This window comes from Rhinolophus sinicus, linkage group LG15 (assembly GCF_036562045.2).
Source record: "Rhinolophus sinicus isolate RSC01 linkage group LG15, ASM3656204v1, whole genome shotgun sequence".
Lineage (NCBI taxonomy): Eukaryota > Metazoa > Chordata > Mammalia > Chiroptera > Rhinolophidae > Rhinolophus > Rhinolophus sinicus.
This window is the reverse complement of record NC_133764.1, coordinates 14,928,922-14,946,819: the sequence shown is the minus strand read 5'-3', so window position 1 is coordinate 14,946,819 and position 17,898 is coordinate 14,928,922. Positions and strand designations below refer to the sequence as shown.

The 17,898-nt window shown below is 51.7% G+C and overlaps 1 protein-coding gene across 3 annotated transcripts in view; it reads right to left on the bottom strand.

Annotated features, from left to right (window-relative positions):
- SMG6 (SMG6 nonsense mediated mRNA decay factor) overlaps positions 1–17,898 on the bottom strand; it is a 188,621-nt gene that overhangs the window by 12,328 nt on the left and 158,395 nt on the right. For all 3 annotated transcript variants that reach the window (XM_019755458.2, XM_019755460.2, XM_019755461.2), the window contains exons 14-15: positions 9,575–9,751; positions 5,732–5,878 (exon numbers count right to left, since the gene is read on the bottom strand). In XM_019755458.2, the coding sequence (XP_019611017.2) occupies positions 5,732–5,878; positions 9,575–9,751 (324 nt within the window). The remainder of the gene's footprint in view (positions 1–5,731; positions 5,879–9,574; positions 9,752–17,898) is intronic.

The following is a 17,898-nucleotide window of genomic DNA, read 5'->3' as shown; positions in this document are numbered from 1 at the left end:
ATCCTTTATCCTTGGGCCTCTCTGGCCAGAGCAATGTCTTCACCAGAAATGAGTTCTGTTAACACAGAAAATTTCCACGCTCACCTTGTATGTGAAAGTATCTATCTAACTAAGTGCCTGAAACACATATTAGTAACTTAACAAATGTCAGTTTCCTTTTTTCCTGCCCAGCTCCATTTTTCATCTTCTACATATCCCGGAGGGTAAACATCTGGGGAAACCACGAGGGAGCAGAGCTGGAGATGGGGAGGAGCCAGGCAGAGGGCTAGTGATTTCTTCTGTGAGACTCATGATACTCTTGTTGTTTTAACTATCTGGGGGTATTTTTTGAAAATGAAAAATGGGAAAACGGAAATGAAATAAAAAATAGGAATAATTGGTAAGATAACCACCAAGAGTACAGCAGGCAGTTCCTTCTTGAGCCACAGAAACGAAAGGGAGCAGATACTGCATTTGCTATAGAAAACAGGTGGAGCCAACCAGCCTCTCCTGGGAGAATGGTTAGCATCTGTGTTGGGGGGTCCTCGTGAGAAAGATTCTGCTTAGGCTGCCTTCTCTGGATGTCCAGTCACTACCACAGAGCTTAGCATATACTTGCTTTCTTTTTAAAAGTCATAAGCATGATGGCTTGCTTGCTACTTCTTATTGTTTTATGAGGATTGATCTCATTTTCAAACTAGACTAAGGAGCTCAAGGAGAACTGCCTTTTCTTAGAGATTCTTTCATAATGTTCAGCATCAAGTTTGGTATATCATAGCAACTCAATAAGCTAAATCACAGAATCTCAGGGCTGAAGGGCACTTTAAAGGTAATTTGATTGAATTTTATCTCATAACTTTTGTTCTGAGAATGCCCTGATGGAGAGGAGTGGCAGCGCTAGGCATGACACCTCTGAACCAGCACCGAGCAGCAGCCTAAGGGTGTCCCGGCCAACAGCCTGCCCATTCTGTCAGAGAACAGGACCCTCTGCGTGCTGCTGGAGCCAGGGAGGTGGGAGCGCCTGGACCAAACCGGAGACCCAGCGCCACAGTTTGTGGAGAAGCTGGAACAGGCTCTGGAACGGGTTTGTGTGGGGAGGGCGGTTGCCCGGCTCTGTAGGCTGATGTGCTTTCCTGCCCTGGCGTGAACGTGCCCCTGGCCTGGTAGCCCGCTGGCTCCCACCCTGCCTCCGACAGCTAGGAGCCAGGGCTGAGAGTCTGCCTTCCGCTAGCTTCCATACAGGTGTGGGGGGCTCTGTACATGCCCCATTGTTCCACAGTGCCTCCCCCCCACAGCTGGGTGGCAGTGTGAAAGGGTTGAAGCTATATTTAGAAACTCCCGGGGCCACCACAAAGGAGTGACTGCATCTTCAGGAGGGTGGGTGGGCGGGAAGGGGACAGGGGAGAGAAGCTATTTTCAGAACACATGTCATTGCTGGCTACAGAGCAAGACTGTGGCCATAATGCGGAGGGAAACAATAGCTGTGGCCAGAGGAAGAGCCTGTTATGTTTCAGGTGGGATGTTTGCAATTGCTCAGGAAACCTGACCCCGCCCGACAGCAGCACAAATCACAGCAAAGCCTCGTGGAGGCAAGAGGCGGCGGGGGAATCACAGGGCCAGTACGAGGTGCCAAGAGGCCACGCCTCATGCCTGGAGGAGGATTTTCAGTGACTGCTTTGCCCTGGGGGTCTAGTTAGGAATGAAACACTTCGGACCAATTTCCCAGACAAACCATGTACCCTGCTGTGGTCTCTGGACACCTCCCAAGAATGGCAATGGGAAAGAAAGGAACTCAGGTGGAAAGCAGCAAGGTGGGAAGAGCCAACCCAATATGAAGACATCTGTCTCAAACAACAGGCAAAGCCTGGAAGAGTGTGGCCTCAAAGCCCCGGGTGGGCGGACTTGGCCCCCCAGCATCCAAGGGCCTGCCTGAGAGCCAGGGCTCCAGCTGCACAGGCCCTGAGAGCTACCCACACCCCTTTTCTGACCTCCAGTCGGCCCCACTCACCAGCCCCTGTGCAATGCCGGAAACAGGGAAGGACAGGCTGCACAGGGAGGCCAGGCCTCACCTCCCCCAGCCCCACAGATGAGCTTGGGCCCAGGGGTCTAGGTGTGAGCAGGAAAGTGGGGGTGTGGCTATAGCTCAAAATCTCAGTTGGACTTTATAGCCATCATGGGGGCCAGGAAGATTTTTTTCAACCCCATCTTCATATCCCCTTCCCCAAACATGTGTGGTTCCTGTTTTGCTGCATCTGTAAAAGGCGCTGGGAGCGGGGGACTTGCCTTACACCTCTCGGTTAACACCCCTGGAGACTGATGGAGTTCAGAGCAGTGTAATTTACAGCCCATCTCTCCGATCTTAATTCACTCGATGCTCTTCTCTTCCTTATTGTATTAGTGTGACCCAAGTACCTGCCAACAATAATGGCCTCTCTAGTTAGGAGCCTCTCCCCCACTCCCAGGACAATTTATACCTTTTCCTTGGGATTTTCCCCCCTTAAATTAAACAAAAAGAGGAAAAATAAGAAAAGGTTAACATAGGCTTGGAGCACTGCAGCCCCGTGGTTCTGGGCAAGGAGCCAATGGCCCGAGGGCACACACATGTGTGTGCTCTCCCAGAAGGGCCTTCACCGGCCCTGTTTTACAGCCACCTCGGCACAGACTCCAGGGTTCACGCATATGGCCAGACAGATGTGTCTGGCTTACGTTCAAGGCTGGAAAATGAAGAATTATGGAAGTGAAGGGCCCCGGGCATTAAAGGGGGGGGGGAGAAGGGAAGGGGGGAATTTTTCCTCTGCTGAGAAATCCTCCTGTGGCTGTGAGGCTGGAGGAAGAAGGCTGACAGGAGGCAGGGCCGCCAGCAGCAGTTCATGTGGGGCCTGTTCTTAAAGGGGCCACAGCAACCCAAGCCCCGGCCAGCCCACAGCAGGCCCTCAGTGCCTGGGCCTGAGCAGCCTGCTCTAAAGGAGGTGACGGGGACATCAGCCTTCTTGACAGGGCAGCCACAAGCATGGCGAGTCCAGCCTCATGCATGACCTCCTATTTGTAAGTTGCTGTCTGTTGCTAGAGGCTGGGCCAAACGCGGCGCTCCAGGCAAGGCCATGTACCCGCAGCACGGGCTCCCACAGCATCCTATAACAGCGCTCACTCACATGTCACATCACTGGGTTCTCCAGCTCACTGCCCTCTGGGATGGGACTCTTTGTTTACGCCTGTGTCTGCTGACCACTACTAGCACAGTAGATGCTCACCACCACTTACTCAGCTGAGCTGAAGACACGGTACCTGATTCCAAGGAGTTCACAGTACAGCAGGGGAACAAGCCCAGAAAGAAGCGTAATACGAGACGTGATATAAGTTTCACACACGAAGTATAAATCAGTGCTACAGGAACACTGAGCAGAGAGAGATTAATTCCTCCTGGGGGAAATCAGGGAAGGCTTCACTGGGGAGATGGAGTTTCATCTGGGGACTGACTGAAGGAGGAATAGAATTTAAACAGGTAACAGGAAATGTGGAGCAGAAAAAAGGGTACTCGGATTGTGGGAACAGCATGAACAAAGACACGAGAGTGGGGAAGGGCAGAGCACGTGTGGGGACAGTGAGCGAAGGGGAAGATCCGTGCTGTGGTCCAGGCAGGATCGGGGTCTGGACAGGCACTTTACATGCACTGTCTTTCTGAGGTAGGAGGTCGGTGCTGTTCCAACTTTAATTTGATAGGTGGGGAAAGACACTCAGAGTTAAATAATTTGCACAATGTCATCTAGCTAGTAAGGGCTCATGGGGGATGGGAGAAGAGGTTGGGAACACATGAGAAAACCTTTAATGCCACCATAAGGAATCAGACTTTATTACATCGGCTAAGCAAAGGCACTGACGATTTCTGAGCAGGGGAGTGGCTCTTTTGGGAAGAGAACGATGAAAACATGTAAGGTGCAGGGGAGGCAGGGGGCCCACCACGCAGACTGTGTGCTGCACAATTCTAGGAGCTGCCATTCACAGACTCCAAGGTCAATGACACCCCTGGAGTTGTGCAAAGCAGAAGCCTCCACTACTATAATTCAAGTGGGTCCCTGGACTAGAACAGCAGTAGTGGCAGCAAGGATAGAGAGGAGAGAAGGGAATGAATGAGTGAACAGATGGGTTTGATAAAGAATCAGGCCCGAGGGGTTAGAGGCCAGTGTGGATTTAAGGTGATGCTCTAATTCCTACCATCTATTAAGTCACTGAACAAATATGTGCCGAGTGTCAACTATGTGCTGAGACTAAGAAGCAACAGAGAGGAAGAAAGAGACCAAGAAAAGAATGGTGGTGAGGAAGCCCAAGTCAACAGAGAGAGAGAGAAGATGAGGGTCCACTGGTGCTGACGTGAGGCTGGAGGGAGGCAGCTTCAGGGTCCAAAGCTACGGGAAACCAACTACGACGGGGGCCGCAGCCTGACAGGTATTAATACGTGCTGGGTTGAGTCAAGAAATGGAGGTAGTGAGTACAGACAGAACTTTTGAGAAGACTGATGGTAAGAAAAAAAGAGCCTCAGGACAGGAGGAAAGACAGTGTGAGGATGAAGCTGCTTTGTGGGCCGCACCAGAATCCCACACAGACCACAGAGGGCTGAGGGGGCAGCCACACCGCGGCGGATGACGCGGGCAGAGGTGTCACACACTTGATTCTAGTGTGCAGGGGGACATGAGTATGTCGAAAGAATGATGGCTCCCAACTGGTATGTATTCCCTTCCCAGGGCAGGGCTCGGTCTGATGGGTGATTAGACTAATCTCAGACTCCAGTGACCGTTTATGGAACACATACTGTGTGCCAGGCACTGTGCTAAGTGCTTTACGTGTGCCAGCTTCTGTGGGCCTCACAGCAATTCCAAGAGGAAGGTGCTGTTACCACTTTAATTTTACAGCAGAGGAAACAGGCTCTGAGAAATCAAACAATCTGCCCAAAGTCACAAAGCTAGTAAGTGCTGGAGCCCAGACTGTGATCAGGTCTCCTGACCACGTGCACTGAGGCCGCTGCCAAAGGCGAGGGAGGGGGTGGCTGGAGAGAGAGAAGGAAACAGACATTGCTAAGGAGGCTTGATGCTTCCCTATGCACATAGTTCAATGAAGGAGCGTGACTGGCTCTTCTCTATCTATCCTGAGCCCCAGATACGAGGAAGTGACCTTACAGTGCAAGAAGGCAGACCTGGGAGCGCCATAAAGAAAAACTTGCTGGAAGTTGAAGTGTGGGTCCACGAGAGGGCAAATGGTGGAGGAACCCTTGTGTGGAGGTCAAGCAGTGTCTCTCTGGGAGGAGTACGAGTGTCCTGCAGAGGGGATTGGCCATCACACTGGGAATCCAGATCAACAGACTGTGGCCACAATCTCTTCTCCCCCGAGAACAGGTGTTTTCAACAGAGAATCCCTGGCCTCTCTGGGAGTATCTGGATAAGGTTCAGGGGAACTCGGAAACTCCTGAAATTGTGTGGGAGATCGTGTATGTGTGGTGTCTATTCACAGATCATTTCTGGGGAAGAAGCCTTCGTTGGATTCTCTGAGAAGAACCTGCTCCTGCCCCCTGGAGCCCAGGAGGAGGGAGCCTCCAGGCACCAAATGTACTACCAGAATTTAGTGACGGAGAAAGAAAACGAGGGTCGAACCAGGCAGGACACTGACTTCCTCAGAGTGTGCTGCTTGACCTGACTCCCAGCACACCTCCTTCCTCCTTGTACAGCACCACCCTGATGGCAACCACCCCCGCAGGCCCTACCTGGATCTTTTCCTGGCGACGCTGCTGCTCGGCTATCTTCCTGGCCAGAGCCAGCTTCTTGGCCCGAAGCTCCCTGATGTCATCCTCGCCCCCGCTGCCTTCAGCCTCTGAATCTTCTTCAAAGTCTTCAATCACCACGTCCTCCTCCTTTCGGGCAGGCCGGGGGAGAGAGGAGACTGTGAGCCCACAGACGGCACTGAGACCAGACCTACCCTTCTATGCTCCCGGCACCCCCACTGCAGGCCTATTCGGATCATTCCTCGAAAGGGCCCCAAGGTGTGAGGGGTAAAAACAAGCTGTCACTCCCTCTCCCCACCAATCACTCCCTTTTGCACTCTAGGGCTCTTTTCGAATCCCACAGTCATAGATCCACACCGTAAGTCACTAGCACACACATATATACTTCTATGCTTATACTTGCAGCTCTTCATTCTCCTTTGCACACACTCATGAAGTCAAACTTTGGGTCTATTTTCATTTTGAAATCACCAAAAGAAAATCAACAGAGAAAGTTAAACAACCCAATTTAAATCTAATTCATGCTAATGATCTGATAGGAATCAATTCTGGCCAACAGCTAGGAGTCAGGCATGGAAGCGCCCTTGCCCTAGACAGCGTCAGGGAGCAGACGCTATAGCTCAGCAGACCTTGCCCTGGTTTCTTTGTGAGACCACAGCTTGGCGGTGTCAGGGCTGCTGGGCCCCCTATAGGAACTCGCATGACACGACCTTGCTCAGATGCCCTACGAGGGCCTGGGCAGGTTAGGAGATGGCTGGCTAGCTAAAGGAGTCTCCTGCCAGGCTGGTGGAGCCTTCCCTGGGGATGGCACCTCCCTGCTCGCAGCTTCTGCTCTGTAGAGGCCACTGCTCCCCGGGTGGTCCCAGGCTCCATTCCTCACTCTCTCCCTTTTGGCCTTGGTCAGTAGAAAACATGCAGCTGCCTGAGAGAGCTTCCTTTGAGGGACAGGGTTAGCATGGGTAATAGGGAGTGATTTAGTAGGAGAGGATTCCTGTGTTTCTAACTGGATGATAATAATGACAGTGATTATGACAATAATGGTTACCATTTACTGAGAGCTGAGTATTGGCCAAGGACTGGGCTAAGTGCTTTTTATGTATTAACTCATTTAATACTCACAACAGCCGATGGAACAGATGCTATTATCATCCCTATTTTATAAATGAACAAACTGAGGTTTAGAGTTAGACAGTCTGCTCAAGGTAACAAAGCTAGTAAGTGGCAGAGCGGAGATCTGAACTCTAGTGAGTCCAGCTCTAAAGTCTGTGCTCTTACTGATCACACCAAGCAGCGTGGGGGGCCCTGAGTCTGGACGGTGAGCCCAGACCCATCCCTTCGTGGCTCAGCTTCGCCAAGCCCGCCACAGGCGCACCCGGCCCTGTTCCATACACACCGCTCTCTCCTCTAACTGTCCATCTGAAGAGGATATTCCCATAGATTCTCTGGCTGGAAGTGGCTGGTAAAGTGTGTGGGTGGGAGGTGATGCTGTGTCTTGGGAGCAGAATACAGGGGTGGGAAGACAGGTGTTTTGGTAGCATCCCGAAGGAACGGGACTCTGAATGTCTGAAAAAACATATCCCTCTTCTCTCCCAATCGGCTTAAGTGACTCAGTCTCGCAGTTTGGGGAGATGAGATCTCAGGGGTCTGGGTGCTGTCTGCAGTCACCACTCATCTGACCACCTGCAGATGACAGTGTCACAGGGTTCACTTCCAGAGAGGCCCAGGCCATGGGAAGGAGGAAGACTCGACACATTGACTTCCTTCTTCGTGGGCTTAACCTGGACTGGAGTGAGTGGAGCAGGATGCTGGCCGGTCTGTGGAGGGCCACTGCCACTGCCTGCTCTGATCAGGGACACACTGGGTTATCACGGGGCCTGGAATGAGCTTGACTGAGGTCACAAGAGGGTCAGCGAAGCTTGTCTGAGGTTCGCTCAGCTCTCACAACAAACGAGGAAGTGCAGGGTTATGAAATTACACAGACCAGGGTACGGAGGGTTTCCCAGGGGCCACTAACATAAAGGAACCCAGGAGACTCGTGGGAAAAGGAAGAAGTGGGCAGTGTGGCATGGGTCACAACCTTTGTCTGGTCCGTAAGACTTAGAAGGAGAGAGAGGGCGTAGCACAGCCATGATCTGGGACGGGAGAGCTGGTCTGCTCTCTGGAAGTGTGGAGGAGCCCCACCCTGGCTGTCACACCGAGGCCCTCTCTGGGCCTCGCCTGCCTAACTGGATTTGGCATCGCAGGCTCCACTGGCCAGAGGACGTCTCTTACGGCAATCCTGGAGAGCTAGTCTTGCTGACCTTCCATCGCCTGCCTCAGCCTTAATGTGTGGGTGAGATAACCGAGAGGCACTGCCCCACCCATGCTTCCCTACACAGCACCCAGGGCTGGGGTGGCACTGCTCTGACACGCCTGAAGTCTGGACGCCCACCGATGGCTTTAGCAACCCCACCGTCTCCTCCCATGCTGCCAGCTCATTCCTTCCCATTATTCCAAGCCCAGGTTTCATCTGGAGAGTCTGGAATCATGGGCTCAGCTTTATCCCTGGAACCACCTCTGTCCTGGAAGCGAAGCCCCATGTCATCAGGGGTGGGGTGGGGTTCTCCAGTTATTCTAATGAAGCCAGTCCAAGACTTTGCTGCTCTGAAGACTCTGAACTGAAGGTGGCCACTCTATCACTGCTTCAGATCACAAACGACAGCTTCCAGCTGACATCTGGCTTCCCTGGCCTGTTGCTGATTTCATCCCTGCACCCCACCCTGCTCCACCAGGCGCTGGAGACTGCTGCGGGCCAAATGACTGTGTTGGCCTATGGGTGACCTGGCCTCTGGCTAGAATCGCTTCCGTCCCTTCCTTAAGTCCCACGTTCCTTCCTACCTAAGGCCCCTCTGTCTTTAACACTCTGGGGTAAAAAGAAGGAAAGAATCAACCATCAGGCAAAAGTGAGCTGTGCGCGCACACACACCCAGACAGAGTTACCCACACCCAGACACACAGCAGGGCCGCTGGCAGTGATGTTAAACACATATATGCGCCGACACCATCCCACACTCACATTCACTCAGAACCCACAGACAGCAGGGAAGCTGGCAGCAGTGTTCAACTTAAACTGACACACAAACCCACCACATACAGACCCATGACAACAATCACCCTCAGATACATACACGCATGGCAGGGCAACTGCCATCAGGATTTAGCAGGGGTGGGTACACTGGCTCACGCGTGCGCACACAAGCGCGCAAGGTCTGGAGTGAAGCAAGGGCTACAGGAACAACCAAGGGCAAACAAACAAGAGGAGAGTTCCTTAATCACATCAGGATGTGCAGGAGAGAGGGAGGGAGGGAACGAGGGAGGGAGGGCAGGCCGGGGGAGGGGGTGATTTTCCACACGGGGCCAGCAATGTCAGCTCTTCCTGTACGTGTGCTAGAGGCTGGAGTTCAGGCCTGTGCTGCACTGAGCTCCACACATCTATAAACTTGATCCTCAGCCTGAACCCTAACACCCCCCCCCCCAATGCCTTTCCTAAGCCTCCAGAGCTGCACATTATTAAACTCTTTCTTTCCCTCCCTTCTCCTCCAATGCAACATTAAAAAGAAGCATCTGGAACTCGTAGCAGAGTGAGATGGAGGCACTGGGGTGGGACTGGCAGGAAGGGGCACCAGCAGAGTGCACTCTTGAGAAGTTGGCTGGTCACGTTAACATTGACACTGCCCTGAGTGGTTATAAATAACCAGGGGTAGAAGCTGAAGCCGTGGGTAGAGCAGGGCTGGAGGGGGGAGGGGAGCCTTCCCTCTGCCACAGCGGCCTCTTCCCGCATAGTACCTCATCTTCCAGTTGTTTTCCCTCTTGGCTTCCCATTTCCTTTCCCATGGTGTCTGGGACGGGTGCCACTGACACATATTTTCCACCCTTGAATGCCAGCAGAGGCTCTTCTTGTCCACAAAGGGCTTCCAGAAAATACTTCAGCACTGTGACCCTTTTGCAGTCGGCTGCAATAACCTACAGGGTGGGAGGGAAAGAAGAAAAACAGCATTTTTTGAAAGGGAAGATGAAGATGAGAGACACTGTTTATTGGCTGAGGGGCACATGAGAAACGTATCCAAATTACTGGGCAAGGGAGGCAGAGCGTGTGAGATGGTGAGCAAGGGCCATGAGTCGGTTGAGGACCAAGATCGACTTCTGAGGGAAGCAAGTCGCCACCATCTCTCCTGAGGTCATTGCTAGGGTAGCAGACAACCTCAGGACCAATGACAGGTATCCTCTGGGCTGTTGCCTTTCTTTCACTGAAGTCTTGATAAAAAACAACGACAACAACAAAAAAACACTCAACTAAATTCTTCTAAGTTTGGGATCCAACTGATAGAAGGAAGGGTGAAGTGCGAACCACTGGCTCTCACAGAACACAGCGCGCTGGTAGCCCTCACTGCCCCTCTCCATTCTTCTCCCAGTTCCCCTCTCTCCAGACTCCCAAAAGGAGAACTTTCAGCCTGAGTACAAAATGAATGATGAGGGTTTTCTTGGCTGTTTCATTTCAGCCAGATCATTTTGGGCTTCCCCTGACGGGTTCCTGCCCCACCTAAGAGCTTCTCATGCTCAAGAGACTGGGGTCAGGCAGGAAATTGTTGTCAGGAGAAGGGAGACAGGCAAAGCAGGTGGGGGGTGTTTCACCAAAGCTCTGCTCCTCCAGGGGTTCACACCATCCTGCTCCCATGTGGCCACATCAGCACATAAACCAGTGCTGTCAGAGAAGCTGGGGCTGATTTAGCTGAAATGAAATTCAATATCTTGAACAATTGTCAAATTTGTAAGTGTCTCAGATGAAGTTTCCATAGTCACCCTGTCTGGGGTCCTTCTCACGTGAGACCACACATGCATGGCCTCACCTGCAAACCCATCTGCGCTGCTTGCACCCCCTTATGACCTTCTCTTCATCTCTAGCCTCTGAGGTCCTCTCCTCTGTAATGGCAGAGCACTCACCAGGGGAAAGGAGGGGCCCTGCTTGATCTGGAACTCAGAAGCTGGTAAAGGCCAAGCCATGCAGGGAAATACACTTCAGTGGCCAGAAATGCCACAGGGTGGCAGCCCCTTATCATCACTGACGAGCTCGCCCATGCGGAGTGCTCCTCCCACGCAGTCCTGTCCCACTCTATAAGGTGAAAGGGACTGCTAGGTCTGTATCACACAGTGAAGTGCTAACTTGGGTCTGCCTCTGATTGTTTGCTCACTTTTATAGGTGCCCTGCATTTATTATCTCCCTCACCTAGTCAACAACCCCAAACCCACTGGTAGCAAAGACTACACCTCACGCTTCTCTGGCAAGGGGCGCTGTGGACCAGCAGGGCACACAGGAGGCTCCCAGTAAGGGCTGACAGGCACAGGGAAACGCCGCTGGGTACCACAGCGTGCGCACAAGGCGGGCATGATCCAGCTCCTGGGGACACAGTGGGAATGAGCACATTTTGCCAGCTGCCTGACAGGGAAGTGCAGCACACACCAGTCTCTTGCCACCTTTCTCAGGCAAACCTGCTACTCTCCCTGCCTAGAAATGGCCCCTGCTCACCCTCACCAATGGTCCTGGAGTCATTATAGGCCTGAATCTCAGGCTAAATACTTCGACCACCTCCACCTGAGAAGCTGATGTAGCACATGGTCAGCTACCCAGAAAAGGCTTCAGAAAGAATAGCTGTCCTGGGCTTGGCATGCCCAGTCCTGGGCTTATCTCCTTGAAGGAGGAAGGAAGCTCTCTTGGGCCAGGGCAGGTAACCATGGGTTCCATCGCGTGTATTCAAACATGTGATGAGGAAGGCTAGAAATACAGAAGCAGGGCTAAGAGGCATTAAAGAACAGAGCTGAAATGAGTAATAGCCTGGCAGGCAGCACGCACAGTGGCCTCCCTGCATCCCCAGCCTCTCACTTGCAGAGGAAACTTCTGCATTTCCACAAGACTGCCAGTTTCCTCTCTGTGGTCTAATTTTAACCACCTTGTCGTTACAGTGTGTGTCAGCCACCTGACCCCACTATGACCTCTGACCTTATGCCCCAGCTACTGCTCGCACCATAGAGAATTATGTAATGGGTCTAGGACTTTCCTTTTTGGTGGGAGGCTGCTACTACTGAATGGTAAGGAGGTGGGGGCTAAGGGGCGGGAGGAGGACAGAGAGCAAGCTGGCCATGGGCCTTGGCATCACCTGGATGGTGAGAGGTAGGCTGGCATTCCTGCGATGTGCAGCAGAAATCTGCCCAGAAGAGGAGTGTGTGCCTGAGTGTGTGCAATGACAGGAGGGCAGGAAAATTCCCGCTGTTAGAGCACAGGCTGGGTGGCATGCCGAGTGGCTCAGGAAGTGTGTGATTCCTGGCCAAGAGGGAGAAAGGCTGCATGTGTGGACGTGGGACTCCTGGAGACGGGGATTTCCAGGGCACAGCGGGACCCAGGGATGCAGACATCCTGACCCTGCCTGCAGTACATCCTTAGAGGATCAGTGGGAAGTGTCATTCACAGGGACTCAAAAGCAAAGAGGAGTGCCCCCACGTCCCCATTTTCATTTTCACCCTGTTTAGAAGGCACTTGATTTCCTTGCAGATTTTGTCTGCTATGGCCATCAGTCTCTTCCCTAGGGCAAGGGCAAGGGCAAGGGCAAGGGCAAGGGCAAGGGCAAGGGCAAGGGCAAGGGCACTCCTGGCTGATTCTCAAAAGGGCTTTGATCCAATGGGGTCTCTGAGCTGGTGCTAAGAGGCCTGAAAAGGATTCTACGTGTTTGGAAAGTGAAAAAGTCACCCAGTCTTTAAGAAGAGTGTCCCCACTCCTTTGCCACCCAACCAGCAGGGAGAACAACCAAAGTTGCACACAGTCTCCTTAGGTTTCCAAAGTGTACTGTGGGTGTGGGAAATGAGGTTCTAGCTATTTGGCAGATGGGGAACTGGGAGGCAGAAAGTCGAGGGCTTGCCCAGGGACACAGAGCAGTCTTCTGTCTCTAGCCCGCTGGCCTAACGGCTAAAGCATTCTGCTTTAAGGTAGGAGGAATGAGCCCAGTGAGGTGAGGACCACAGTTCTATATGGGTGGTTTATGGGAATATTCTCCTAGACGAAGCCTCCAGCACTTGAGTCGGGGTGGGGGGGAGGGCAGTTTAAATATGATTAATAAGGGACAACATGACAGAAGAAACCCTTCAAACAACCCACAAAGAGCCAAGTTGGAGGTGATCTTTGGCCACGGAGGACTTCCTGGTAGTAGAGGGGTTAAAGCTAGGCTCCCTGCTTGGAGAGGAAGGAGTCCAGATGAAGTCTATGACATAATCCCCACAACAGCTCTGTTCATGAGTACATTTTTCCATTCTATATCAATGAAAAACAGAGAATGTAAGTGGTATGTACATTGTAGCTCTGGGCAAACTCTAGATTCTCTAGAGGAGAAAGCTGGGCAGGAGAGGCTTCCTTCCTGGGTTGTTAACCGGTTGCGTTGAACTGGGGCTAGAGGTGGGTAAAAGGGCTGCTGGCCAGGGAATACCCTAGGGAACCTGGGACCCAGCACCTTCTCAGTGGCAGTCATGCCCCTCCTGGAGGGAGACTCACTGCGGAGATTATCAGGAACTCCAAAGCGAATGGACAAAATGTCTCACGAAACATTCCAGTCAGCTATGAAAAGAATACTGGGGCTTTAGGTCAGGGAAGAGCCGCAAAGAAAGGCACCCAGAGAAAGCCCCTCTCCCTTCCCCTGACTACCATCTGAGACAGCGCGCCCCATCAGTGGGAACTGAAACCTCTAGCTTCAGGGCTCCCGTTATCACCCAGATCAGGTCCACATGCAAGAACCCAGTGGAAAGGAAAACTGAAAGTGAGATGTGGCAAAGTGATACAAGAGTCTGGCCGTCCCAGGCTCAGTTCCTTAGAAAGAGATAATGTGAGTATGCACAGGAGTGTGGTGGCTGGAGCTAAGAGGAAGGTTAGGTCTTGAGGAAAAAAGGAAGAAGCCTCTAGGTCAACAGAGAAGAAGGAATGTAGACTGATTAACAGTCTGGGGCACCTTAGCAGAGGGGTGGATAAATCAAGAATGGAAGTCTCTGAAAACTGGTGACTCTCCACAGGCACTCCGCAGGGCACATGCCTGGCCTGGGCAGAGATGCCAAAGGAGGAACAGAAAAAGAGATCTAAGCTGCCTTATGGAAGACAGAGGAGGGTGAGAGAGAGAAAAGGAACTGAGCACCAGGCGCCAGGGACTGATACACTCTGAGCTGTAAGATTTAACCTACCTCAGAGCAGGACAGGGAGAAAAACCCCAGTCTGGCTAGGGAACAGGAGGAAGGTCAGAGAGCTGAACCAGGCTTCTCTGGACGCAGCTCCAGGGAATGAGGGACTCACTCCATCGCTTTTGGGGCCCAGTTCTCCATACAGTCCTCTTGGAAGGCATGAACACTATACTGACTGGTTAGGTTTTGCAAAATTTTTTTTCTGCACTTTTGGTTCGGGAGAATAAGAATTTAAACTTGTATTATCAGCCAGTTCTATTTTTTCTGGTCTTAAAAAGTCTTGCTTGCTATTGCTCCTCTGGTTAAAGAGAAAAATCACATGGGTTTTCCCCTACAAACTCAAGTTTACAGGTTTTTTTCTTGTTTCTCTAAATGGAGTCAATTATTCTCACATTTGTTGAAACCTTCAATCAAACTTTATAGCTTGTTAATTTTACAGAATGTCCTTAGAGCAAATAAGATGCAGACAGGAAAGTGAAGTCTTGCTGAGATTATTAAGAAACCTTAAAATAGCCTACAAATCCACCACCAAGGCTGGTAAAATACAGGCTGCTTGGCTGGCTTCTGAGGTCAATTAGCAATGGGTTAATTATCATCTTTAATGAGCCCAGCCTACAGGATTGGCAACAAGAAACTGAACTCAGACTAAACTGTTTTCACTAACTGGGAACCTCTAGTTATGCACGACTCACCCTCACAGGAGACTGAAGGGTGGGTAGGACAATTCTGTAGTGGCCAAGGGTGGGTCAGCCTAAGGAGAGATCTGCCAATGAAAGTTCCGACCCAGGGAATCCTCTGGAGCTGGGAGGGCGGGAGGAAATGGTTTATTCACATTCCTAGGGGGAGGGGCTTCGAGGCAGGGAGCAGACTCCAGAGGCAGGAGGGAAGCTGGCCACAAGGATCCACAATCACTCTGAAGACAGAGGCAGCGGTTTCGAGGGGGAGACAGACATGCGAAGCCTACCTCAACCAGAACAAGTTGTACTGAATTGCGAGAAAGGGTCAGAGGGCAGAGAAAGGAAGCACCAGTGCAGGGGCTGACAAAGGGGTCAGAGGGAGGCAGGGCCCAGGTCCTGGTGCCAGATACATATCCTGCCGGCCCCTGGGCATACTGTCCAAGGGGAGCAACTCAATCAGTATTTCACTCTTTCCCTGTTCCTGCTGCAGGAGAGCCTCATTTCTGTGCAAGGCAGCTAAGCATAGGTCTCTCCCTCAGTCCCTTTTGATCCCAATGTCCAGACCCAGCCCTCCCTAGTTCTATGGTTGGTCTGTGCTAGCTGAAGGGTCAATAGGTCACAAGATGAAATGCTAACATCATCAGCCAACCCATAGCAGTCACACCATTCCACGTGTCTGTCCCAACAGCTGTTTCCTTCTTAGCGGAGGCAACGTGGGCCGTTACTAATCAGCCGGTATGGCAGTCTGTTCACCCCATCCATATCCACTGTGTGTGTGTGTGTGTGTGTGTGTGTGTGCACGCACGTGTGCGTGTGCCGGCCTTAAGTCTCAGAGAGGGGTGTGTGGGAACTGGCAAATGGTTAGGTGGGAACACTCGGTGGTGGGGGTAGAGGCTACTCCAATAGTTTTACTGTAAACTCCAAAAGGTGCAGGTACTTGGCTACTGAGAGGGAGATTATGTTCCCACTGGAGAGAGAGTTGGGAGAGCATTGGGGAACATACACTGGCAGGGAGGAGGTAAGTACAGCAGGAAAAACGGGTCCATTCTGGGAAGATGCAAGTTGAAGCAATATAGGGAGTTAGTTATTCAAGGACCTGGGCTTCATAGTCAGTCTATGAGACCTGAACCTGAGATCTTAAGATTGGAACCTGCGTTCAAGTGTTAACTGTCACTTCCTAGCTGTGTGTCCTCTGACAAGTTGCTTAAGGTCTCTGAGCCTGTTGGCTCAAGTTGTTTGTGAGGTTTAAAAGAGATAATACATATCAAAAATTTAGCAAAGTGCCTAAGCCCAGTAAGTGCTCAACAGACGAGTGGCTGTGACTTTTTTCCTTCCTGGCTGTCTCACTCTGCTCAGAGGTAGGAGGGCACCCTGCCTAACACCACTGCAATGTGTGGAAGCCAGACTCAGAGGTAAGCAAGGAAACGTGGGGCTCCCTCCTAGGGAGGAGGGGAGAGGCCCTGGAATGCTCACCTGGGTGTTGAAGCTGCTGAAATATTTTATTCAGAGCTAAGGTGCTGGATCCAGGCTGCTGGGCAGGTTACTTGGTAGAGGGAAGGCCCAGTCTCTCTCTAGCTAGCCCTCGTCCTGTTCTCCAAAATGCTTCCTGGACTTAACCAGAGGCAGGCATGCATTCTACAGGACTCTAGCGAGGTCCACGGACCTTGGTTTTAGGACAAGCACACCACCAGTGCACACACATCAGGAAAAAAGCCTGCAGTGAACATCACAAATGCCTTGCCCATCTGGTCCCTCGTCCTGGGGTGTGAGTGGTGGCTTTGCTTTTCTTAACGGTATCCTCCTCAAACAAGACCAGCTGGGTCGTTGTTTCTGGTCTCTCAATAGAAAAGAAATGATGAAAAACCTCCCAATGAGGCATTTTCTACCCACCTGCACTTCCTGAACTTGAACATTCTGAACAAAGCCAGATAGGAGAATGGGCACTCCTGGGCAGAGTACAACTTGCTCTTCTTGAACTGTTCCCTCACGGAAAGAAACTATTTTATTCTAGAGCTCTGCACTCCAACCGTACGAGTAAGGTGCACTCTCAACAGTCAGTGCGTCACAGAGCAAACTATAGGCAGTGGAAGCTCGGGCTGCAGTCCAATCGGCTTCCCCTGCAGAGTGCTCTGAGAGCAGCCACCCACATTGGCAGGGGTTAGGGGCGGATACTGGCACTGCCAACACGAGCCTTTCGGGTCTGGCCGGCTTCAGCTGGTCTGAAACCTGGAACACAGGCGCTGAGGCCCTCACTTACTGAACCAGCAGGGGAGGCTACAAGCTCAGCCCCTGGGGATGCAAGTGCTCACGTCTGTCTCAGTCTGCAAATATCCACATGCCGTCTGCTTCTGCACTGCCAGTTAGTTCTGGGCCAGGAGCAACGTATCTGGGGCTCTTGTTGCTCTGAGCCACACTCTTATTTGCCTTGTAGACAGGCACGATCAGGAGACCACCCCTTAGGTTTGTGTTCAGGCCCCTTTACCGAATTTGCTCCTAATTTTATTTATTTTGTGTGTGTGTGTGGGGGGAGCACCCTTTCTGAGACATCTACAGCGTTCAATTCAACAAATATTTGTAAGCGCCTACTGTGTGCACTAGGCACTATTCTAGACACTGAGGATTCGGTAGAGAACAAAACCAAGTCCCTGCTGTGGGGGGAGTGGAGGTGGGTCCCATTTAGATCAGGTACCTCAAAGACTTCCTGTATCAAGAGAGAAATACCCACTCCCCCCACCCCATACATTACCTACAGCACTCAGGGGGCACAGTTTTCATTCCTTTTCCCCAAGGGAAGAGGAAGAGGCAGCCTGAGGAGAAGAAAAGCTCCTTATGGAGACCTGGCACACTGCTCTATCTTTATACTTTTTAGGCAGAGGGTCCTAAGGAGGAGAATTCCCTGTGCTCAGCCCTGCTACAAAACGAAATTCCAATCTTTCTTAGTGCTTCCAACGATCCATGCCAGCCCTCTATGCCCCCACACCCCACTTGTCCCCACTGTGCATTACCACCCCCACTTCTTGCTATTATTCCCCAGTCCTCAACTCCAAGCCCCAGGCAACCTGTTCCATATTTTCCTGCATGGCTATCTGCTCCCCTCTGCACCTCTCAGACTTTACAGATTATCCTCCCCACCTACAGTGCCTTTACCTTTATGCAATCAATTCCTTTCTCTTCCTTTAAGTTTGATAAGAAGGCTTTGCTTTCAAGAAGGCTTTTTCCAGCCTG